Source organism: Myotis davidii, unplaced genomic scaffold (genome assembly GCF_000327345.1).
Source record: "Myotis davidii unplaced genomic scaffold, ASM32734v1 scaffold637, whole genome shotgun sequence".
Lineage (NCBI taxonomy): Eukaryota > Metazoa > Chordata > Mammalia > Chiroptera > Vespertilionidae > Myotis > Myotis davidii.
The window spans coordinates 378,015-403,926 of NW_006289494.1; the positions used below are offsets into that span (position 1 = coordinate 378,015).

The 25,912-nt window shown below is 36.1% G+C and overlaps 1 protein-coding gene across 1 annotated transcript in view; it reads right to left on the bottom strand.

Annotated features, from left to right (window-relative positions):
• The window catches only part of PCCA (propionyl-CoA carboxylase alpha subunit), a 371,281-nt gene that overhangs the window by 162,917 nt on the left and 182,452 nt on the right, over nt 1-25,912 (bottom strand). Inside the window, exons 13-16 of the mRNA XM_006761966.2 lie at nt 17,640-17,783; nt 16,213-16,287; nt 12,024-12,092; nt 10,443-10,518 (exon numbers count right to left, since the gene is read on the bottom strand). Of these exons, the coding sequence (XP_006762029.2) occupies nt 10,443-10,518; nt 12,024-12,092; nt 16,213-16,287; nt 17,640-17,783 (364 nt within the window). The remainder of the gene's footprint in view (nt 1-10,442; nt 10,519-12,023; nt 12,093-16,212; nt 16,288-17,639; nt 17,784-25,912) is intronic.

Here is a 25,912-nt window from a genome sequence, read left to right on the forward strand (position 1 = left end):
CAGAAAGACTGGGAATGACTGGTCACTATGACACACACTGACCACCAGGGGGAAGATGCTCAATGCAGGAGATGCCCCCTGGTGGTCAATGTGCTCCCACATGGGGGAGCTCTGATCAGCCACAAGCCAGGCTGATGGCTGCCAGTACAGCGGTGGTGGTGGGAGCCTCTCCCGCCTCCTCAGCAGCACTAAGGATGTCTGACTGCAGCTTAGGTCTGGTCCCCGCTGGCAAGTGGACATCCCGTGAGTGCTGCCAGGCTGCCAGAGGGATGTCTAATTGCCAGCTTAGGCCCAATCCCCCAGGGAGCAGGCCTAAGCCATCAGGTGGTCATCCCCCGAGGGGTCCCAGTCTGTGAGAGGGCACAGGCCATGCTGAGGGTACCCCCCTCCCTGAGTGCACAAATTTTTGTGCACCGGGCCTCTAGTATATAATAAACATCAGACAGAAGTACTGCATCCTAAGCCCCAGCAGTGATCTATTTACCTACTTTCCAATTTCATACTCTGTAAGAATGAAGCTCCACAGATCTAAATTGGTACCTATTTCTATCTTGAGGACATAGCGATCCTAAAATGAAGGGTCTCAATAAACTATTCCCAGCAGGTCAAATCGCCTACCACCAATTTTTGTAAATAAAATTTTATTGGAATACAGCAGTGGTTGTTGTCATGCTACAACAATGGAGTCAAGTAGTTGCAACACAGACTATGTACTCCACAAAGTCTAAATATTGCATCTCTGGCTCTCTACCAAAAAAGTTTGCCAATATCTGCTATTAGGTTTTAACAATGTTGATATTCTGAGCAAATTAATCTACATCTGTCAACATGTGTTTCTATCAACATTTATTCTACCCCTACTACTCATGTCACAATAAGATATCACAGGAAGAAAAATGAAGGAGCTATTAACAGAACCTGTTTTTAGTGAACTTTCAGTAACCAGTGATAGAGTTTTTAAAAATTACAAGGAAAAAGGAGACTTAAAAATAAGAAAACTGTGCCCTGGACAGGTGGTTCAGTTGGTTGGAGCATTGTCCCATGCACCAGAAGGTTGTGGGTTCAATCCCCAGTCAGGATGTGTACGGGAGGCAAATCATCAATATTTTTCCCTCACATAAATGGCCCCCTCCATTTTCCTTCCTCTCACTCTAAAATCAATAAAAATATATCCTTGGGTGAGGATGAAAGAAAAAATGCCCTGGCCGGTGCTCAGTGGTTAGTGCAATGAAGGGTCTTGGCCAAGGGTACATATTTGGATTGCAGGTTCGATCCCAAGCCTTGATCAGAGCATGTGCAGGAGGCAACCAATCAATGTTTCTCTCTCGCTCTCTCTTTCTCCCTTCTACTCTATCTAAAAAGGTAAAAATATCTTTAGGTGAGGATTAAAAAAATAAAATTGTGATCCAGAGAGACTGGATAATTATCTAAAGTTTAGTATAATATAAATTAAAATAATAATACATTAAAATTTTTAAATATGTAAGTATATTGTGACAAACTGCTGGTTTCCCCTAAAATCTGCTTTTCATGTTTTTGACAGTAATAGTCTTAGCTAAACAAAAGATCACCCAGACACAGACTGAACTTACCTGTCTACCTTATAGCTAGACATGATAAACTAATTTCTACACAAAGGACTGTAAGTTAAAGTGATGTTTCCAAATCTGGCCTCACTTCCTTGAAAAAAGAATTGCTTGCTTGGACTTCCTTTATTTCTCTCTTCCTGTGAGCTCCTGATATGGCTCAAACTCAAATTTGCCAATGTAGATAAAGCGGAGCAAGCAAGATGGGAATGGGAATGTGCATGTGAGCATCAGTGTCTCCCGAATGACCATAGAACACTAACTGGCCCCATCAGCATAAACTAGCCAGAGTGTTACATGGGAAGTAAATAAATTCCTGCCCTTTCATACCACTGTATTTAGGAAACTTTGTTACAGAACGTTATCCCATACTCTAATGTGTATGTATTAGGAAGAAGTATATATCTTTACAATATGACTTCTTATCTCTAAGGCAATCAATGTCAACAACCTAATACACACTTCTAGGCATTTCTCTATGCATCTCTTTATAATAAACCATACCAACAATCATATGAAAAGTTCTGAGCATCTCTGTTCTCAGAAGATACTATGTGCATAAAATTTTATAAAATCCAATTTTCAATCTCTTCAAACTTCTTTAAAATACTTAGAGGAAGTCCCACAATTCAAATATTAGTATCATTCCTTTTAGCTACACAAATACTCCATGGAAGAAGTTATTACATACAGACAATGATTTAATAAATATCTTTATAACACACGTCCAGGAGAAATGCAGTTATCCTGACCTTGTTCTGTGGACAATGACTGAGTCCACATTCAATCACTAATGTTTCTAAGGCCTTTGTAATTATTTATCTATTGGGAAAGTATCAGAAGGTATAAGAAAGTTCTGGTGAAACCAATAAACCTAAGAAATCGTTGCAAAATGTGACATCTTCCTATCTTATAGGTGATATTTAGATAGAGAAAAATGAAGAGCAACTAAAGGCCATATGTTAGGATGCTTAGAAAGACAAAAAGGCAGCAAGAATTTAAAATAAAAGATTCCTTGAAAGAGGTCAGGCTATCAAAGGGCAATGAACCCCTTCATTGTATATTCTACAGACAAACTAAAACCCTTTTGATGAAGAAAAGGGTGATAATTTGTCAGAGAGATTTACATGCACAGGAAATGACAGGAGTTCCAGGAAAAGGAAAGTATTTCTGACTTACACTAATTTTCCTGGCTGGAAAAGAAAATAGAAAAAGATGTAGAAGGCCACAAACAGGGTAATATTAGGGAGGACTTTTCATTGCTGTAAAGCAAATGGATACCACAGCTATTTCTAAGTAGAGGCTGAAAGGACCCATGGCCAAAGTGTCTGAGCAAAGTGAAAGAACCGTGTGCCTGAAAAGTCAGGAGGGGCATTCTGGGTCTGATAGCCGTAGAAACTACAAGGATTTCACTTGACCTTGAGAGTGACCAGAATGGTTTAAATAGGGCAGATATGACTAGTTATACATTCCATGAATCACTCAAGTTGCTGCTGGAAAAGGGATTGGGGAGGGGCAAGAGTAAAGATGGGGGAAACCATTAATTGACAATTGCAGGAGACAGGTTGAAAAATGGCAAAGCCTCAGCCCACAGCTGGAAGGTGGACAACACAGATGAAGAAAAGTGGCCAGATTTAAGAGACATTCAGGATGCAGACAGAGCTTGGTGACTTAGCGGCTGTCAAGAGTGGGGGAGATGAGTTAAGCACAGCACCCAAACTTCTGGCTCTACACGATAGAAGATGTCATTTACAAAAAAGGGACAGGTTGAGAGGAAAAGTTTGAGCATGTTAAATTTGAGATGCCCACGAGATAAGATTGATGATGTCTAAATGATGAGTTCAGAAGAGTGGGCAGATTAGAATGTACATACAGAAGGATACAGATGTCATGGAGGTGGACATGCATGGAAATGTATCCAAAACAAAGTGAGAAACAGAGAAAAGCAAAAAAAAAAAAAAAATTATTAATGTATAATTTACAGGAAAGGATGAAAGTTAGATCAAGGTATAGTTTTAATTTTATTTCTAAGGAATGGTGTTCTGCCCTAGCTTTTCTGGCTCAGTGGATAGATCATCGGCCTACAGACCAGAATCCTGGGTTCGATTTTGGTCAAGGGCATGTACCTTGGTTGCAGACTCCTCCCAGCCCGGGCCCTGGTCAGGGCTCATGCAAGAGGCAACCAATTGATGTATTTCTCTCACATTGATGTTTCTCTCTGTCTTTCCCTCTCTCTTCCACTCTCCCTAAAAATCAATGGAAAAATATCCTCAAGTGAGGATTAACAGAAGAAAAACAAAGGTGTTCTCATGTACAGAATTCAGAATGTTTTTATTTATAAGCTTTTTTGCATAAGTAATGAACAACTTAGAAAGGCAATCTAACTCGGGATTTTTATCCTTACCTCATCCAGTTAAATAAAAATAATACTACTCGCTTGATACACTTCATATTTAATTTTACTGGCTTTCTTGTTACAGCCTAATACTGGTATAAATTTTCTTGCTCTCTGGGTGTCCAATGCCAAAATAAATTACATCATACTTTGTCTACAGTAAAATACAACATAGCTTTCAGAAATAGTTAATAATAATGTGAACCAAAATAAGATTATTTTCTGATGTCCAGTGATCAATTCGTGACTGATGACATCCAAAAAATTAAAATGTATGAAATTTTATAGTATAAATGATATGTTGTATTTTTATTCCAGATTTAAAGTTTAAAAAGTGCTTGTTTTAGAGAACATAACTCAAAATAATTAAAAGCAAATATTAATTTACATTTTGGATATCAAAGAACAGAGCCACTCAAGCACACAAAGTGAAGAATGGACTTCTAAAAAATCTTTCTACTTGAATAGTTAATACAGCATGAAAATATGTACTTTTCTTTTGATAAATGTTTCAGGAATACAATTAATGTGCAAAAACATTTTCTCTTTAATATTCTCTGAATAAAATATTACATATTACTGGCTGGTTAGCTCAGTTAGAGTGTCGTCCAAATACACCAAGAGTGTGGGTTTGATCTCTGGTCAGGGTACATACAAGAATCAACCAATGAATACATAAATAACTGGAACAAATCAATGTTCCTCTCTCTCTTCTCTCTTTCTCTCTCCCTCCCTCACCCATCCTGCCCCTTCCTCTCTAAAATCAATCAATAAATTTTAAAAAATTAAATATTACATCTTACCATACAAAATCAAACCATTATGTGTTTTTCTTTCCTAACAACTATAAGGTAAAACACTGGCTAACAAGGGACAACCAAAATCCAGATGCCTTACTGCTCCCCAAACTACTATATATTAATTAATTCTAAAGCCAAATGGGAATGAAAAAACAATTATTTTATACCTAAAAGCTCAAAGGATCAGGTAAGTGGAAAAAAATCATTGAACTGTTCAAAGATATCCCACATATTTGAAAGTTACCATTTTATACTTAGTTTACTTTCTTTCCATGTCCCAGGAAAGACAATCCCGCTTAAACTGATCCTTGTTCAAATAATAAGCAGACAGCAGAGGTACTCTCTGAGACTTAGTCTATAATTTTAACAATATTATTAATCACATACTCATAAAAATTATGACTCTGAGTTTTGGACTGGGAATTGAGGATGACCCCTGCCAAAGTTCACGAGGTCCCATCTGTATGGGAAATCATGACCAGCCACAGAGGAGGACCCCTAGGAGCAGCCTTCTCCTGACTACCTGCTGCTTCCAAAACACTGGCCAGACATTAGCTCCACACACTGCCAGGATCAAACAGAGGCCAAAGCCACTGCTTATTGCATGGGGACACAGAAGTTAACTTTCACTAATTTATTTTTGCTGTAAAGATTCTTTATTTTAACAAAAACTCGCCATCAACTTGGGGTGGGGGGAACATAATTAAACAACTAAACAGTTATCAAACTAGACAGTAAATTGCCCTTCCTTTTCTGTCCTTTTTAAACCCCTCTCTCCTTTAGAATTAGTCAGATGAATGATATATAATTATAAATTGCAAATGCATCTGTTTTTATTCCTTGCATGTTAACTTTGGAGAAAGAAGGGTGTATACTCCTCTTCGCCTATTTTTAAAACTTTTTATTTTGAATAATTTCAAAATTATAGAACCTTCACAAAAACAGGATACAAAGAATTACTTATATCCTTTTCCCAGATTCTCCAAATGTTAACAACATCTTATCACATTTATTTGTTTTGTCATTCATTTTTCCTCCTTCCCTCTTTTTCTCTACACAGGTTTTTTTTTTGGGGGGAGGGGGGTATTTTGTTTTTTGTTTTTGTTTTATTCTGAAACATTTAGGGCAGGTTGCAGACAATATAGATTTAACCTCTAAATACTTTAGTGTATATTTCCTAAAATCAAAGTAAATCTCTTATGTAATCACAGTACAATGACCAAATCTGAAAATTAATATTGATAACAGCATCATTACCTAATCTAAAGGCCTTATTCAAATCCCACCAACTGTCCCATTTATGCCCTTTACTACAAAAGAAAAAACAATTTTTTCTGGTCCAGAAACTAATCCAGGATGACACATTGCATTTAGTTGTCACGTGTCCTTAGTTTCCTTTCATCTAGATAAGTTGATCCACTTTTGTGTTCCTTGACCTTGACACTTTTGAAGAGTACAAACCATTTATTTTGTACTCTGTCTTTCAATTTGGTTTGTCTGATGTTTTCTCCTGATTATACTCACGTTATACATTTTTTAAAAGAATGTCGCAGAAATGATGTGCTCTTTTCAGTGCATCATATCAAGAGGCACATGATGTTGATCTGTCTCATTACCAATGAGACAGATGTTAATTTTGATCTTCTAAGTTGCTAGGTTTTTCCATTTTTGAAGGTACTATTTTCCTATTATACTTAACTAATTTTCACCCATTAACTTTAGCATCCATCACTAATGATTTTTACCTAAACAATGTGGTGTTTGCCAAGTGTTTTTCTACACTTATTAGTTAAAATTCTACTGTAAGGGAAGAAGTGTGCCTTCTCCCTCAATTATCATTCTCAACTATTTATATCTATAAGAACTCCTAGACTCTTACTTTATTCCATGGATTTTAATAAATTGCTAGCATTATTTATCTTCTTGCTGAAATTTCCCGATTGGTCAGTGGGAGCCTCTTAAAGCTGGCTCCTGTATCTTTGCCCTGTCATTTTTGAACACTTAATTACTTTCTTATACAAGGTATTTTAGGCTCATCTTATACTCTTACTGAAATCAGCCATGTTATCAATGAGTACTGATTCCATTCATGGGAGGATGGTATTTAGATAACAAGATCTAGATGCCTGGTGTGCTCAATCAAGGGCAATTTGTCCCCCGGGGCACATATAGCAATGACTGGAAATGTTAGTTGTCATAACTGAGGAGACGCTACTGCCATTTAGTGAGTAGTGGCCAACAATGTTGATAAATATCTATGATGCACAGGATAGGCCCCCACAACAAAGAATTGTCTACCCAAAGATGTCAATAGTGCTAACATGGAGAAACCCTGAGCTAGAGAATATATTTATATATGGGCATACACACATGCATGTTCACAAACATAAACATATACAATAACATATATTTATATACTTATTTTTCAATCTATGGCAAAAACTAAGAATTCTTTTTCATTTCAACACTTTAAGGTTAATTTTCCCTTACCCATTTCCACATCTGTAACTCCTTTCTCTGACAGTGAGAAACGTGGCTCTTCTTATCCAAAATGTTTTTATTTCCTCAATCCCAGAATAGACATAAACTGGTTTCAGAACTACTAACCCATGAACTAGGGGGGGAAAATCTCCTAACTAGAATTTCATACTTATTTACATATATTTTGTCTTTAGCTTATCAATCAAAATACTGCTAAAAGCTCTTTAGGTTAGCTGTTTTCTCTCTCCTTCAGCATAAGTATATGATTCATAGACTCCTGTTCATTTGCTTCTCTTCGTATTCCACTTGAGTTTTTTCCCTAGAACATTAATGATTTTACTCTTTTTGAATATTACTATAGATCTAAAAGTCAGAATTATACAAAAATGTATAATCAAAGAAGTCTCTCCCTTCATGCCATGTTATTTTGTTTCACACTTCCCAATCATTTCCAGCAGATCCTTCCTCCATCTCCTGTAGGTACACCATCTTATTAGTTCTGGTCTTGTGTGTATGTGTTTCCACAAATGAGCAGATGTATTTATTTCCCTAGTCATGCACCGATATCTATTCTTCCTTCCTTCCCCTAATAAAAGAAATGATACTTTTTAGCTTAATATATGGCCACTTGATGTCAACTACATTTCTCACCTTCCTAGCAGCCATGTATGACCTTATGATTCGGCACCAAAAGGAGGGGAGCACATCACCTCCACTGCCCCTGCCACCTTCCTGCTGAGTCACTTTGGACCCCAAAATGAAAACCATTTGCTGGGAATATAAGAATCACCTGAACAGCCCCTGACAACATCCTTCCTAGATTATTACAGGGGAAAGAAATTAAACTGTATCTTTCTTAAGTCACTGTGTTTTATTCTCTTTGCTATAGCTGTTTTAACAATAACCTAATTTTGAAGATCCTCAGGTGGAAAGAAAATTAGCACATCCTAGGAAATGAAAACAATAGTGAAGCAGGAAGAAGGAGGGCATGAGAGAAAGTGATAAAAATGAAACTGTGGCATCCACACGAAAGGCAACAGGAAGACACTAAACGGTTTTTAGTAGGGAAGTGATAACTGGGTTTTCACTTTAAAAAGTTTATTCGGTCCATACTGAAGAATGGATTGGTACAGGTGAAGAGCAGGTATAGAGAACCCATTCAGGAAGCTATGCGCCAGTCCATGATATAGATAGTGATAGCAGAGGACAGCAGGGCCAATGAAAAGGAAAGAGAACCAGGAGTTCATTTTGATAAAGGGTACAGCCCCCTCGGAATACCTTCTTAGCCTAAGCACTCTGCATCCAGAAAACCTGTTTCCTCAAGGATTAGAAGAGGTCGTAATGTGTACACAACCACATCTTTATGCTCATCCAAACATAATGAAACCTATTTTAGGATGGGAAGGTGGTTTAACTAATATGAGATTGCACTAACATTACTCTTCAAATTGCTTTTTTACTGTAACAACACATATGGACATGCCTTCAAATCATAGTTACTTAGTATTTTACAGTGAAGGTGCACAGTAAGTTACTCAATCCTTCATCCATTTAGTCAACACTGGTGAATCAGAATTTAGGCTGCTACAAACAATGCTGTTGTAAATGTCCCCGTAAACATCATCTCACAAGTCAGTCTTTTAACTCTCTAGGAAAGATTCCCAAAAACTGAACAAGTAGGTCAAAGGGTATGTACTTTTATTTTAACATCTAACGTCAGGTTGTTTTTCCACAAGACAATAGCAAGTCACATTCCAAAGATGCCTGCGTGTGCCATCTTATTATTTCACCTAGCCAGTAAGTTACCAGTCCGTTAAAAAATGCTGCTACTCTAGGGTGTTGTTTGAAGGAATCACATAGTGAGGTACTCGCAACAGAGTCACCTATGAGCCCTAATGCAGTACTCACATGACTTTCAAAGGACCAAAAGGGGGTGGTGAGAAAGGAGATACCCTCTGCACCTTTGAATTCCCACTCTACTTTTTCACTCCACTATTAAGACATTTACCATTTTATATTATATTCATCTTTCTGTATTTTTCACACCACGTTTATTAGAAATTCCTTGAAATAGGTACAGTTATCACTCAGTCTTTCATGAATTCATTCAACAAATATGAATTCATCAGTTATCATGTGTCAGACACTGCTAAGTACTTGTACCGTAATATATAAGTAAACAAGATAAACACCATCGCTGCCCTGCCCTCACGTACCTAATATTCTTATGGGATAATCCAACACTTAGCAATTAATTACACAATTGATTCTTAATTAGTTATGATAAATGCTTTGGAGAAGCAATAGGACAAAGTGCAATGAAAGCTTATAATGCTGCACACAGTACTGAGGACCTAAAATGGGCTTTCAATATTGTTTACATATGGTCTTTCCTACATGATTCAGTCATAATTCTAAGTGAACTTATATTTTACACTTTAAATTTGATGTTGAAGTCCATTATCCTAAAGCTGATGATAATTTATGTTGAGCTAACGTAAAATGATCTTTTGATTACGAATGAAAAGTTGCTAATAACATTTAGAATGCAATTTACTCCTTAAAGGGAGTAAGTGTAACTCCATTTTAATTCTTTAAGTATAATGGCTGGTCCTAATTCAGTTATCACTACATACCCTAAAGGCTTATAGACTCTCACTTTGTTAGATATTAGAACTATCCTATATGCACATGAGGTAACAAAATTGTATTTCCTAGAAAATATTCTATAATTTTCTCTAGTTCATAGAAACAAAGAGCTCTTCTTTCTACTCTCAAGTTAGTCAAATGTAGGCCACAATATTTTCTATCTCCACACATTTTCAAGTTTCATACTTCAAAAAACCAAAGACAATAATATAACAAATCTGCTGTCAAACTGCACCCACCAGAAGTCTTCAGTATGAAGAAACATTTTATATATAAAAAACTTTATGTTCATCTAGGAAAGGTCATAAATTAAGCTATTTAATAAAACTTATGATTTAAGATATATATGTAAGGTATAGGACTGCTAAAGAAAATGAAATACTTATTCTTAATTAGTATGTCAGTTTAATTAATTCAAGCTTTTTTTTATTCCACTTAAACAAATATTGTATCAAATTTGCTAATTAGTAAATCTTCAAGCTATTTTTCTAGAACTCCAGGGATAACAGGACCTAAAATGTTTGCTTTTACCTCGAATAACATAATTATCCAGTGCATCTTCCATTCTCTTCAGTGCTTCAGTTCTATCAGAACCATACGTGATTAGCTAAAAGCAAGCAAACAAAAATATTTATATAGATATATAGACCAATTCATCGAACAATTCACTTCCCATAATATCCCATATTATCTTTCAAATCTTCACAGTGGTTCTATTTAAATTAAGTATATCAAGATTTTTCTAAATAAATGAATATCTGAATCAAGCTATTTCAGACTTTTCTCCTACAGTTCACTATCACAGTAAAGAGTTATTTGAGATAAACAAAAATAAGCATAAGCTTTTTTAAAGGAAAGAAATCAAAAGGAAACATCTGGGATAGTGGGAGATTAGGAAAGAGGTTTTCCCTATTCTCTGTGGGTTCCAAGTTTGAAACCTTGAATAGCTAATATTTACAAATAACATAATATAGAAGCAATGGGTTCTTGTACTAAAAAACTTACTGTCCTATATAATTTTGTGCTTATTTACATGTACCTTATACAAATTAGCAGTAAAATAGCACTTTAAGTATTCATGAAAGAGTTTTCTGGTTATTACATTAGTCAATTTGTAGCTTACATTTTAGTACATTCAACACGTTTATGTAATACATTTAGTACATTTTAGTATTTTCAATAGCCAGTATGAAAGTTTATTTGCAGGCCACTTTTCTGAACAGATATGCATTCATCTAAAATGAAACTATATTTGTATAAATTGATCTATAATATTTTAATGTATTTTTTATTAAATAGCGTTTCTCTAACAAACAAAATACCTAAAGTTCATTTAAACAAGTAAAAAAAAGGAAAAAATGGTTTGTTTACTGCAACTACATTAAAAGTCCCCCAAAATACGGAGAAAAAACATCTTGAGAAAGATTTATAATAAAGAAGTCATTCTTTAATACAAGTCTAAAAGTTTAGAAAAAATAGAATTTCCTCAATAAAACCCACAATTTTAACAATAGTGGTCAAAATTTTACATTTTATAAGATCTTAAAATTCTGAAGATTTAAAAAATTTAAAGATTTAAGTAGAGCTAATTTATTTCAGAAAGTCCAATTTAAAAGACAGGTAGGCAAAAAAGAAATCCTATACTTTACATACAATTTAATTATGTGAAACCTGCAAAATTTGTGATTTATAAAAATTGAAGAGAAAAGGTAAAAAGTACTCTGGCAAACACAGCCTATCACCCAAACTCTTTGACATCACCTGCCATTCTTAGTTTTATCGCAGGCAATTTTCAGGAATGGCCAGAAAACACCCTAACTCCTTCTCACTGCAATAGGCTGGGTTGGTGTCACTGGTTAGATAAGTTTGTTACTGGCTGGTAGTAGTTTGATTTGAGTTGATGGGGGACGAAGGGGTGTTGGAAACTAACATGATATTGAATTTCTCTCTTCAAAGAAAATCTGTTCTGCTTTTACTTTTCCATCAGTACACAAGTCCTTGTGTAATTATAGTACCTGACTCAGATAAAGAACCAATTTCAAACTTCTTAATTAAATAGGTCTATTGCCCTTCAGAATAAAATTGAAAGAAGCCATTAAAAATTGAACTAACTTTGGAAATCATTGGATCATAGTAAATGCTAATATCACTTCCTGGTTGGATACCGCTGTCAACCCGGACCTGGAATACAGAAAAAAATGAAAGTAACTTCATATTGTACACATATGTTTCTAACAACAAATTTAATTTCCATGGAACAGATGGATAATTTCAATCTCAACATTTAGCTTCTGGAAAATAGAACAACAATATAGAAATATATAGAGACCAAATTACGTTGGTCTGTCAATATTCAGTCATACATATTTTTGTTTTTAAATGAAGAAACTAAGAAAAAAGGGGTTGGGGAGAGAAGCATTTCTACATCGCTATCCTGCTATACGTTTGTAGCTATTTGATGGTGTCTCCAACTGAAGCATAGCATGAATGATGCCCTCACTGCAGCGTCTGAGAGTTCCAGTGAGGACCCCAGTCAAGCCATGCAGCAGGACTTGGGAGCTCAGCTCATCAGCCCCACAGGAAAGCTGGTTCTGAGCCTTTCATGTCTGCAACACTTTCCTTTTTCGCCTCACCCTCTCAACTGTAAAACACTTTTTTCCTCTTACTGTTAGTCCCCTGAGACTTTACTGTTTACACAGCTTTTTTCATGGCTTTGCTTTGTAAGGACACAGCCCCAATTAGAGTTCTGATTTTGTGATTTTCATGGGGGGCGGGGAGGAATAGTACAAGTTCAAAAAATTCTTTTGAAGAGCCTGATTGCTGTTAACCAGCCAACAAGTTAGTACATCGCTGATTCTTGTTTTCATCTCCCAGTTTGATATCAGCAATAAGGCACAGAGGTTAGCCATGTAAAACTTTTTAAATGAGCAGTTGCTGAGGATGAAATAGTTATTAAATTATGGTGCCTAAGTTTAGGAATCTGAAGTATTTAAAAGCTAATCAAAATACTTAAGACTGTCAAGCATGTCCTAGGGGTCTTGAGGATGGAAGAATTTAATCGAAGCTGCAAGAACAGCAGGACTTTGATGCCCAACATTGTAAAGGGGTGGGAAGAGAGAAGCGGAAGCTCCTCACCTGTGGGAAGAAGCCTTCCTAATAAACAGCAGCTCATCTGTCTGCAGCAAGACAGAAAAAGGTCAACTCAGCGGCTGTTCAGCCTTTAATATTTTAATTTAGGCAATTATCAAGGGACCACATGTAGAACCTCTTGTCTAGGATATCCACATGAGGGTATGATGATGGCTTTATTATATAGTGACATCAAAAGAGAAAGCGTGGTTTCATCCCCTTAAAAAAGTCACACTGTTATTATTCTCTTTGTAAGGTTTTAGAAGATAACACTATAACTAACCCAGAGTACTTTTATTCCTGTATTTGTAAAATACAAAAATTTTCTTTGCATTCACATTCATATAGGAAAACCTTAATGTTAAATGAAAGTCAATCGGGGCACTTAAAAAATATACTTGGCTTTCTATTTTCTGAAAACATACTTCAGGACATAAACTGAAGTTCTATGAAATTCACAAGCAGTGTTTATTAAAACTAGCAAAGAATTAACGGGGCAGCTGTGAAAGCAATAAAATCATAATCTACCTTCTCCCCACATTTAAATAGCCTCAAAATGGCAACTGGTAATCAAATTATATATCAGAAAAGACATCTCTTAACTGGCAATTTCTTAATTTGAGTGGCAAAAAGTTAAAGAGCTAATTTTACCACCATGTATTATTTAAAACCTTAGCACACTTGCTAAAGCTGTATTTAAAATTGAAATTGGTACAAATTCTAAAACTTTTTTACTTTAAACATATTCTATTATTTGCTACATAAAGTGCTATCAAGCCAGTGTGGAACTTTGATGTTCAACCCACTGAAAAATAAAAGGCATTAAAGAATATTTATTACATTCTCGTATAGTTCATAACTTAAAAATTTAGTTGCCTTGAGTAATAGCATCCCAAGAGTTAGGTCACGTGGGGCCCCCAAATATAATTTTGTCTTTGTTATTTATTAAAGTTATAATTACAGAAGGTTATATCATTTTCCTTTAAAAATAAGTAGGGTGATATCAAAATGTATTATATATAATCAACACATATCTTTGTATAAACAAATCAACATTACCAAAAAAGAAAATTCCCACTTATAATTTACTGCTTTTGCATATTTTTTTCAAATAATAACCAGCTTTCTAAAATGCCTAACAATGAATTAAAAGTCAAATCAAGTCTCCATTCCTCCAAGTGAAACAAAGGCTATACAAAAGAATATATTTAGCTTTTACACTAAAAGCTTTAAGAACAAAGTCAGATAAAATTATTCACAAATTTCTGAGCAGAACAAAACTGCAGTCTGAAAAGAACAAATTTATAAAATATGGTGGCCAAAGACAAAAAGAAAGTCTTCATATTTGCCATATAAATAAATTTTAGGCCTAAAGAAGCATGTGAAAAGTACAAACCGTACTTTAACTCTGAAGTTTGTATTCTTTTGACCAAAATGGTAAGAGACACAAAGGATTTCCTATGTTAAAAATAACTGATCTACTTTAAGAAGGCAAGAAGGGGAACACCCAAGCACCCATATAGGAGAGCCTCAAACCACTGCTCAGAAACCTCTGGCATCATTTAAATGTCTCTCCTCCGTACCAACAGTGGCCCCGTCTCCCACCCTTCACTCCCGATTCACCTCTCCCCCTCAGCACAACTCCCAGCCCACCATGTCTACCTGACAAGTGACAGCCCAAGCTGATTAAATGCTTCCAAGGAAGGGGAATCGTGGGCCTCCATGACAGGCCAAAAGTGATCACCATGGAGATACATAATTACAGCTGTCAACGCATCTACTGTCCTGCTGACATCAATTTGATTGCTCCCAGCAATAATGATAGACAAAGCTTAGTGTGCACTCTCCCGCACCCAATCACTTTATCTATTCCTTGGTCCATTTAGCTGACATGCAACATTCACGCAAGCAAATAACAGCAGTAAGCAGAACATTTAAGGCATTTTAATTGTTTTTTCTTTCTATGGATGGCTCACAACCACAAATGTTATTACATAAAACTCCTGCTGCAGCATTAATTGAAGAAAGATTTGGAGGGACAAAGACCGTAGGGGGTATAGTTTGTCCATTATCACTTATACTTTCAACAGGTCTCACGTTCGAAAATTGCAAATTGCAAAAACTTGCGAGGGCAAAATGTTTGACATCCTGCTAGCTATTACAACATGGTGAAAACTTCTAACAACTAGAGTTATCATTACGAATTCTTACTTAATACTTTTTGTTTGATTAAAAAAAAATGTTTAGATGTGTCCCTATAATACTTGTTTTCTCATCTGCTATTTAACATCACATAATGCCTGTTAAATCTTTACAATTTTTTTTCTGCCTTCAGGCTTTGAACACAGCATGGAGTCTTCGACCCTAGAAAGGGTCAAGTCCCTTTAGAAAGCACATGGGCAAAAACAATTTTAAAAGTGAAATAAATCATATATCCAATAACATCTTCAAATTTAGAATTCTTCCTGTAATCTTTCACCATCTTCATGCCAGTAATCAAACTGAATAATCATATTCACAGATGGTACAGCCTTGTCACACACCAGCTAACACCATGTCATATATATGTGCACTTATTATACCTTGATTAAAAGAAAGGGTATGTCCTTGTTCTTTTTATGCAATAAAAATTATTTAAAGAACTATTAAATATAGAAGAACAATAGAATAAAGTAGACAGTGATCATTTTTCTTTCACTGGTGTAAATAATATGTATTTAAAGTCAGTGACATCCAAAATGAGGTAGCTTGTTTTCCTTAATCCATTTCAATTAACAAGCTGATTTGGGGCTTGAATTTCCTGACATCTGACTATATAGGGAAGCTGGATTAGACTTATTGAAAAGGTTAAATTGTAACAGAAAAGTCATTTCCCATTCTTAGGATTCCATGCTCTATTAATTACAATTTTTGAAAGAATTACGAACATTGTAAACTATTATTTATTTAGATTAGAAGTCAGATGTTTCCAGACTTCCCCTGTCAAATGGATTCTGACTTCCTGCACATTTTAAAGTACAAAATAAAAAAAAATAAAAAAAAATTGTAATTCCCCATGAATTTCACTTGTCCTCCAATTTACACCGGTTGGTGTTGACATGCTTTAACATAAAAGTATGACATAAATCAAGATTTTTAAGCCTTCACTTGGTATTACAGTTTAATGACTTACACCAGGTAGATGTATTGGTTCTTGGTACTGAGACAATCTCCCAATAGACGGTAAACCAAAAGACTTGTAGGGGTCCTGAAAGTTCAAAGGAAAGGAAGCACAGTCTTTGAAATACAGATGAGCACAAGGTTAAATATTTACACAATGAAGAAGCATTTATAGGTCTATTTTTCCATACACAGTACTTATCAAATCACAGATTTCAGAATATTATTGTCTTATACTCACTCTAGACAACTTAGAAGTATAAAAATCAAACAGAACTGTAAGCAGAATTTAGCCTAAACTTGATTATACTTTATTGAAATTGGGAAAATTCCAACTTTTTAATAAATCTTCTTAGAAGGCCTTGGGCAAAAATAAACTAACTTAGGCGCTACATCAAAACACACTCAAGTTCAGAACAACAAAAGTAGTACACTAAAGATATTTGTTTTTCTCACTCTCAGAACAGCTCACATATGGTAAAATCTGATAATTTTGTTCTTTAAATAAAGACCTGAAAAGCAGCTTTGTACATGGTAGTAGATATGTGCTCAACTATAAATACCTTAGATCATCAGGAGAAAAATTACATAAATTCAGTGTCATAACAAGAAGGAAGAATAACACTCAAAATATAATAAAAAAGCATGAACAATAACCAAGCCAAAACGTATTTCTCACGATTCTTAAACAACACTTCCAAACAACTTCTGTATTCTTAAACTCTGATACTGCTGATTTATTTTTTATTTCGACAGACAGGCTTCATGTCTAAAAGTAAAAGGCAGTATGTTTTCTTACATTCCAGTTTTAATAATTTGAAAACAGCATTTTCAGACATTGATTGCTTTATCTGATTTATAGTTACCTTTATAAAATAACGTGAAAGTACTGAACTGAGTGTTTATGAGTAAAATTAAAATTATGAAGGAAAAGTTTTATCAAAAACTGCAACTTAAATTGCAATTATTACTTTCATGTAATCATAAGGGATGAACTTTTTAGGAAAAAAAATGTTGAAAAAATTTAAGTAAATATTGAATTAACAACTAATGTGTGCTCAGGGTAAGCTCTTAAAAATATGGAAATAAATATTGCAGTTTATTTCTAATATGGTTTGAAACAAGCAAACAAACAAACAAATAAAACCCAAGGTCCACTGAAGCACAAGAATATTAAATGCTTTGTTGCCCCTTAAACCGATTGGTAGCTATTTTTCCATCTAGGAAAAATACATGAACATTAATTAAACTCAATCCCTTTAAAATATTTTGAATTATGTCACAATTATCTAACCTTATTTTCTGGTTCAATTCTGGATTACATAATCAAATACTTGACACGGATTATAAAATCCTAACTTTACTTTGTTATTTAACTATACCTAGGGTCTCATGACTCAGATACAACCACCCTCCTTCCTCCCAACATCATTCATTTACCTCAGCATACACCCGACATTCAACTGCCCAGCCGTTGATGGGAATATCAGCTTGTTTGTGCCTGAGAGGGTAACCCTTGGCAACACGGATCATTTCTTGGACTAGGTCCAGGCCAGTAATGCATTCTGTGACAGGATGCTCAACCTGCAAGGCCAAGATCTGCCAGTCAATAGGTGTAGGAAAAGGTAAATAAATAGAAATAAGCAAGAACAAGCCCAATAATTTCTGGGTAAAATAATGTTAATTACATTTAATAATATTTGACTAAAAACTGAGAGATTAAAATTAAATAATAAACACAATAGCATGCAAAAGTATGATAGGAGAAACTAACAACTAGAAAGTATTTGTAAACTATCTGTATCACTTTTCCCAGTTTTTAACTAGAAGTGGTCCAGCAATGTTTAACACTTTAAATTTCGGTTAATTCATAACCGAAAATAACATATTTAACTGCAGTCCTCAATGTGGCTGATAATCAACCTATTCTGCTACATTTAGCATGGCATCTACAGAGGCAGATTATGATTTTCCAAAGCACGAGTCCAGCCTAAGTCTCACCCACTTGCATGCTTTCACTAACCTGTCCTGACAGGCAACCCGATTAGCGTACTCTTACATCAATGCAGTGTAGCAGAAAGCAGCAGATGGATCCTGCAGGTTGTTTTCCCTCCAGACCTACGTGGGGAGTGCTTAGCATGCACAACAGCAAAACTGAGCCAGTGAAATCACTCTGCTCTCTCAGCAAATTGCTGGTAACCACCTTGGATGATGCTGTCATGGGGATCCCTGGCCTTCCACACTAACACATGGGATACACATGTACAAAAACATGCACTGACAGAGAGGGATACTAACAGGGATACACACCATTGTAAATCTGGTCAATAGCTTACAAGTTCCTAAACGGCACTGGGCTAAAATAAAGCCACTTATGGCACCGTTAAAGAACGGATCATCTGTCTCTCACCTAAAGCCTTGAATAAGTTTGAAAATTTTAAATATCTGCTGCTTTGATATCAATTTCTTTTCTCATATAAATTAAGTATGTTCTAAACGCACTTCACAATAGTTACTTTTCCATGATGTTATATTTCATACACTCTGACACGGGAAAAGGTCAGTGAACAAACGAATTGTCTTCCATCTTCATCTACACTAACTGAAGGACAGGATTTAGTCATTATAATAATCCTGAAGCTTATCATAAGCAAACAATGCCATGGTCTTCAAAAAAAAAAAAAGCTTTGTAAAAATAAACAGATGGCATCCATAATTAGCTCTGTGTGTGTTATGAGTTTGTTTACAGTTTCAACAACATTTTAAGACATTTTGACATAATTTTAATGACAAATCATCACTAAAATAAGCATCTAACCTTTGTAAAATAAATGCAGCACTAAATAAAGATCTTTTTAGATAGTATAAAAATATATTTTTGAAAGCAAATTATGGTTTTGTGAGAAATAAGATTCTATAGTATAAATAAGAAAAAATGTAAAGCCTCTCTATTATTGGTAGAAATAAATTTCTTGTGAGAAAGCATCATTCCATTCTAAGTATTCAAGAGGTGAACCTACTATGTACCAAAGGCTTTATATTAATCCTATTGACACATCTCTGTTAAGTGAGAAAATAATTTTAAAAGCTAAGTGAATGACTTAATTTCATCTTTCTACCCCTATTGCCCAGAAAGTACATACTATACACTAGGCAATCCTATCTAATAAAGAGGGAATATGCTAATTGACCCTCAGGCCATCACAAAGATGGTGGCATCCACAGCCAATAAGGATGGAATATGCTAATTAACAGCCCCACCCTCAAAGATGGCAATGCCCACAGCCAATAAGGAGGGAATATGCTCATTGCTGCCACGCCCTCAAAGATGGTGGCGCCCACAGCCACAAGATGCCGGCGCCCAGTCCCCTCAGTCTCACCAGGGTGGTAGGCGTGCAGCTGCTCCACGTGTCTGCCTCTGGAGACCCCCAGTCCCCTCAGCCCCCCAGCCGCCCAGGGCAGGTCTGAGGCTCAGATAATCAGGCTGAGGCTTGTGTTGCCTGCAGTGGCAGCAGCAGAAGTGTGATGGGGCATCCCTTCCCTTGATCGCCGGGTTACCTCCCACCCTTGAGGGCTCCCGCACTGTGAGAGGGGGCAGGCCAGGCTGAGGGGTGCCCCTTCTAGTGCATGGATTTTCATGCACCAGGCCTCTAGTTAAATATAAAATGAATGAGTGAATGGACAGCAAATCGAGAGACATGCCTATTACAAATGGTGGAGGTAGGGCCAGAATTTTTGTCCCTCCCAGCATGTTCTGACCTTCCTGATCTTCCTCATGGAAAAATGTATGTGAAAGCATGTAATAAATATAATCAGCTAGATAATTATGTGCTGCTGTCCTTTATGAAGCATATTATTATAAACGTTTAAAGACGAAAATTAATTATAAAGCTCTGTTTTACCTTAGAAGGCCTCTTAATAACTGTGTAGGAAAAAAGTACATTGGACCCATGAATGGAATACAAAAATGGATCCACTTTAACCCAACAGAGTTATATAACAGAAAAAATAACATTTTACAATCTAAATTAGTGAACTGCAAGTATTTCAAAATAAAATTAAGTAGATAACAAATAATAACTGGATACTCAAAACAAAATCATTACCTACAGAATTTTTTTTAAATATCCACTTAGGTTCAAATATTGTTAAAGTCTACAAAACATTCTAGCATGTCTAAATTTTTCAGGTAACAGAAAAATATCTTTTTAAAGTAACACAATGTTAAACCTTTTTTAAAAGAAATTTTTCTAAATACATTTTAATGCAATTCCAAAGTTATTAAACAGGAGATATGAAATATTTTCTGTACACCCTGTATTATTATTTTCAGGGATCTTATAAGTGCAACATTGCTTAGATAAACAATTTAGACTTCCCATCCCTGAGAACTTAGAAATAGTTTCCCTCTGCAAGTTGAACTCAACACTTTAGACATCAGAATAGAGTGATACAAAAAAACAAATGGCTCCCAGGCCAAAATATTCAATAATAGTTTTTAAAATATCTTTCAAAAAGAAAGAAGGGAGGAAGAAGGGAAAATTAATAGAAAGTAAAAGTGGCTAACTGGGACAAAAGGTTATATAAAAAGAAAGCAGAGTCAAAGATGGGTGTCTAGTAAGCCAGTAAATTCACCTTGTCCTACCTAGAAGAAGAAAAAAATCTAATTATAAAAATATGATGCTAATAAACATTTATTCTGAAAGCTATTATGTGTGTATGTTGGGGCTGGGTGGGTTCCTGTGTCACTTCTGCCTGGGCAACACTGAGTTAACCTAAGTTAAACAGGCTTTCTTTTTAAGAAAGATTCCTCAAACTCAATCTGCCCTGGAACTCAACAAGATATTGTATAGTACTTATTTAACCACACACCTCCTTCTTTTGCAGAGCATCTTTATGGGTTGAGAATTATATGGAACACACTTTCAGAAAAAAAATGCCTTAAACATTCAAAATATAAAACTGAACTTCCTTATTGTGAACCTATCCTCAAAATATTTTATTGATATCAGAGAGGAAGGGGGAGGGAGCTAGAAACATCATTGATAAGAGAGAATCATTGATTGGCTGCCTCCTGCATGACCCACATGGGGGACTAAGCCCATAACCCAGGTATGTGCCCTGACCAGGAACCAAACATGTGACCTCCTAGTTCATAGGTTGACAAACAAACCACTGAGCCACGCCAGCCGGGCCAAACACATTTTTGAGAACCTGGTTCATACATAGTTTTATTACCCAACAGAAATGTGTTCTAGTTCCAAGAAACATATGAATAAAGGGATCCACTAGATAGTATGATCAAAGGTTAATATATTGACATTCTAGTATATAAATCTTGTGATTTAGTCAGCAAAAGTAAGATGAGAGAGAGGAAAAAAAAAACACATTAATGTGAGAGAGAATGAAAAAACAAAGGAGAAGAGGGAGGGTAAAGGGTAGGGTAGAGAGGTAAAGGAGGGAGGGAGGGAGAAAGGTAGGATAGAGAGGTAGGAGAGGAAGGTAAGGAGGGAGAGAGGGATGAAGTGAGGGAGCGGGGAGGACACATGAGAAGAAAATACAAAGGAGTACCGTATTTGCCGGCGTATAAGACGACTGGGCATATAAGACGACCCCCTAACATTTCCACTCAAAATACAGAGTTTGTTATATACTCGCCGTATAAGACTACCCCCTCTTCCGCACACCTTCCACACACCAAATAAAAGGTAAAACAATATCAGATTTGATTTTAACATTTTAATTTATATTCAAATGCTTATGACATGCAGGAAAACTGTCACAAGGCTGTATGTAATCAAACATATACATAAAACAGTGCAAGTTTATTACCGGTAAACATACCGGTAATTCACTAAAGAAAACACACTCTATAGACTGGTACCGTAGATGCTTCTCAGGAACACAGGCAAGCAGCCCACAACCTAGAGGGACTGTCAATGATAGAAGTAAGATAACAAATAGAGGTAGAGAGCAAGTGCCGGGCAAGTCCCTAGCAATTGCATCAGCATCTCCCTGGGACCTCACTAGTGCGCAAGTGCGAGCTCTTCAACATTCTAACAGGCACCATGATAGCGCAAAATCGCGAATCTTCAATGCATATGTAAAGAAATATACGGTAACCCGAATTTACCACACTCGCAAAATCGCACACAGCCAACCATACACCCAGTATGGTATCGCGATTCGTGATTTTGCGCTATCATACTGGGTGTATGGTCGGCTGTGTGCGATTTTGCGAGTGTGGTAAAATCGCATAACAGCAAAATCGCATAACAGCCGAGCATACACCCAGCAGCGCTGCTGATGCCTGAACGGTATGTGGAATGAAGTGGGCGGGCATCGGGAGGCCACTATGGCACGGGGCAAGCACTATGGGCAGTCTATCTGAAGTGTACCTGGCGTATAAGACGACCCCCCACTTGGAGGCATATTTTTCAGGGCCAAAAAATTGTCCTATACGCCGGCAAATACGGTAAGCCTTACAAAATTAGAATTTCTGAATCCTCAAAGGCAAATTACTGATTGGGATATATTCATCAAGGTATGCCATCCTGCAGGGCCTATTAATAGCTGATAAGTCAATTTGTACTGGCAATGCCCCATCTCACCATGAATCTTTTGTTCAAACTACAATCACCAAATGCCATATTATGGGATGTAATCATACTAAAGGACTAGAATGAGTAAGTATTCTACATGCCACATTAGATGGTCACAATCAGCTAGCTGTTTATAGGTCTATTTACTATTTTAATTTATCTTTTTCATCACCATCAAGTAGTCGCTATTGTCAGTGTTTGCTCTAGACCGTTTGTCATTCCCTCGTACTAATCTGTTGTTTCAAATGTATTTCCCAAAAAATAAATAACTGAGCTTATCAAATGCAATGAGGTAAATTAGGTTTTGCTTCACCTCTGAGTTTTTTTTAATCCACATCCAAGGATATGTTTATTAATTTGAGGGAGGGAGAAACATCTATGAGAAAGAAACATTGCTCAGTTGCCTTCTGAACACATACCAACCAGGGATCAAACCCACTACATAGTTATGTGCCTTGACAGGGAATGGAACCCACAACTGTTTTGGCGTATGGGACGATGCTCCAAACATCTGAGCCACCTGGCCAGGGCTCACCTCTGAGTTCTTAATGTATCAAATTTCAATAGTAATGAATAATCTTTCTGGCACTGTGTTGTCATTTATCTACCTCCATGATTAAATAAATATACTCATAAATTCTGCCACTGCTACTGTACACTTTAGCCTTAATCCTCACTAAGTAGAAAGTAGGAAGTATCTAAAGCTAGTGAGTGAAAGTATAAGATATTTCCAGAATCTCAAAGTATATCCATATAAAATACCTTATTAATGACAAAGGGAAAAATAGTAACTGCAGTGGAGAAATGGGAGACACACCGTCCTAACCAAGCCAACGCCACCTGTAATGGGATGGACGTCACCTGTCTCCTATGTGATGCCCATAGCTAGACAATAACATTTCTGGGGGATTCTTGCCAAAAATGCACAATCTGAATATAATCGTGAGAAAAGACATAAATGTAAAATGAAGGGCTTTCTTTAAAATAAATTTCCTGTGCTAATAAGAAGGGACAAAAAATGACTAAGTAATGTTCCAGATGGAGAGAAGCTAAAGAGTTAGGACAAGTAAATGGAATGCAGGAACCTGAAACAATTATTTTTCTTTTACTATAAAAAACTAATGAGATAATTGGTGAAATCTGAATATGATCCACAGATTAAATGGCAGTAATATATCACTGTTAACATCTTAATTTTGCCAATGTAAAAGAATTTTCTTGATTTTAGGAAATAAAGATCTATTTAGAAGACAGGAGCACCAGGCTTAAAATTTACTCCAAAATGCTTCAGGTAAAGAAGACAGACGTAGATATATAGATAAAGATACAGATATAAGGATAAAGCAAATGTAAATGCTACTGAAAGGTGTCCAAACATTCTTTGTGATATTTTGAAATTTGCAGTTTGCTGAAATGCACATTCTGTACATCTGAAATAACTTCAAAATAAAAGTTCATAAAAATTAAAGCAATGCCTTTAGTTTTTGTTTTCATTTTATAAAAATTTTTTAAATAAAGAAAACTGACTTGATCAACATTCTTTACTTTTCAATCAAAATATTCCCATTGTGTTAAATGAAAATAATCAGCAGATAATCAAGCAGATAATTTGTTCAATATATTACCTCTGACTTAAATTTTTAAATATTTTATTGTGTCACTTACCTAGTAATTCCTAAAATTTTATTAGGTGACTTGGTAACAGACAAGTATTCCTCAAACGAAGCAGTATTTAATTGCACACTTAACTTCAAATGAAAATTAACATTGAGGGCAGTTTAGAAGAGGAAAGTCACAAAGAGTGTGGAGAGAAGTCATATCAATGAAATATGTGTTAACATGGACATTACGGGGGGGGCGTGATAAAGAGTATTCAGAGTTTCTTAAATGGAGAGATACTTGGTTGTAATTATTTTTCAAATCGTGAGCAGTGGGCCAATTGCTTAGTCAAAACAGAAGCTGTCCCCAAAAGTGGAGTCTCATTGTGCATACCATAACCAACATCTCTGCACGGCACTAAAATTTACAAATCCCTCCATAAGTGCAAACTTGTTTCTCAACACTCCACTGTCACTTTACAAAGATACAGGAGACATAAAGTGAGTAAATATTAAGCAGTACTAATATTTAAATGTTATTTTTTAAGTTAATAAAATTTTAGGTAACATCTTTATTAAATATATCAAGTCTAAACTGACATAGTACAAACAGTTAGTTGGTAAAAGCTATCTTTTGTAAGCAGAACAAATTTGATTCAACTCAGCAAAGCAGCTGAGGTAATTACACAATAGGTGTAATTACCTGTTGAAATATGAGGAAATTGTCCTGTTACCCAAAATTGAGTTTCATATGGTATTTGGCATAACAGCTAGCTTTTTAGTTTGTTATTTCAGCCCAAAACGATAACTGATGCCATTATTTTTGGTTCTGCTTTTTTGGTTCAGAGAGATTCTTTGTCCAGAATAGAATCTAACATGTGCCTATTAAAATTCTAAAGCTTTACCTCCTGAGAATACAGGGCTTCAAAATAAAGATCTAAAGGTATTAGATTTTGATCCACAGAATTCAAAGATAAAAGGCATGTTGGGAAATTGGCCCCAACTCACCTTGAAAATAATGGCTATATTAAAGAGTGGCTATGCAACAGTGCCGGGAGCCGGTCCATCCTTGCTGTTTCAAGGGACCTGGCATATATGGCATACTGTTCTTAATATGTTTGCTCACCTTCTTGGCGCTGTGTTTTAACCAAGGTCACCTCTCCGAGAAAGGTTGTTTCCCCAAGTAGAGATATTCCCCTGAAGTTAGGGAGGGAATAAAACTGGGTTCTGTAGCCAGGTTCTGAGGGTCCAGGGTTCAAGTCCCTGTTCGGGCGCCAGATGCCGGGGTCCAACTCCAGCAGGTCCAGGGTTCCCCAAAGGTGTAGACAGAGTCGCCAAAGAAGGAATGACACGGAGACAGCGTTCAGTTGATCAGCAGCCTTGCCAGGATCTCTAGCCACAATCTCCAGCCAAGTACTGTGTCCATGTTCTCTTGCTAGGTTCTCCAGCCAGGTTCTCCAGGTTCTCCAGCCAGGTTCTGTAGCCATGCTCTCACACTAGGTTCTCCAGCCCG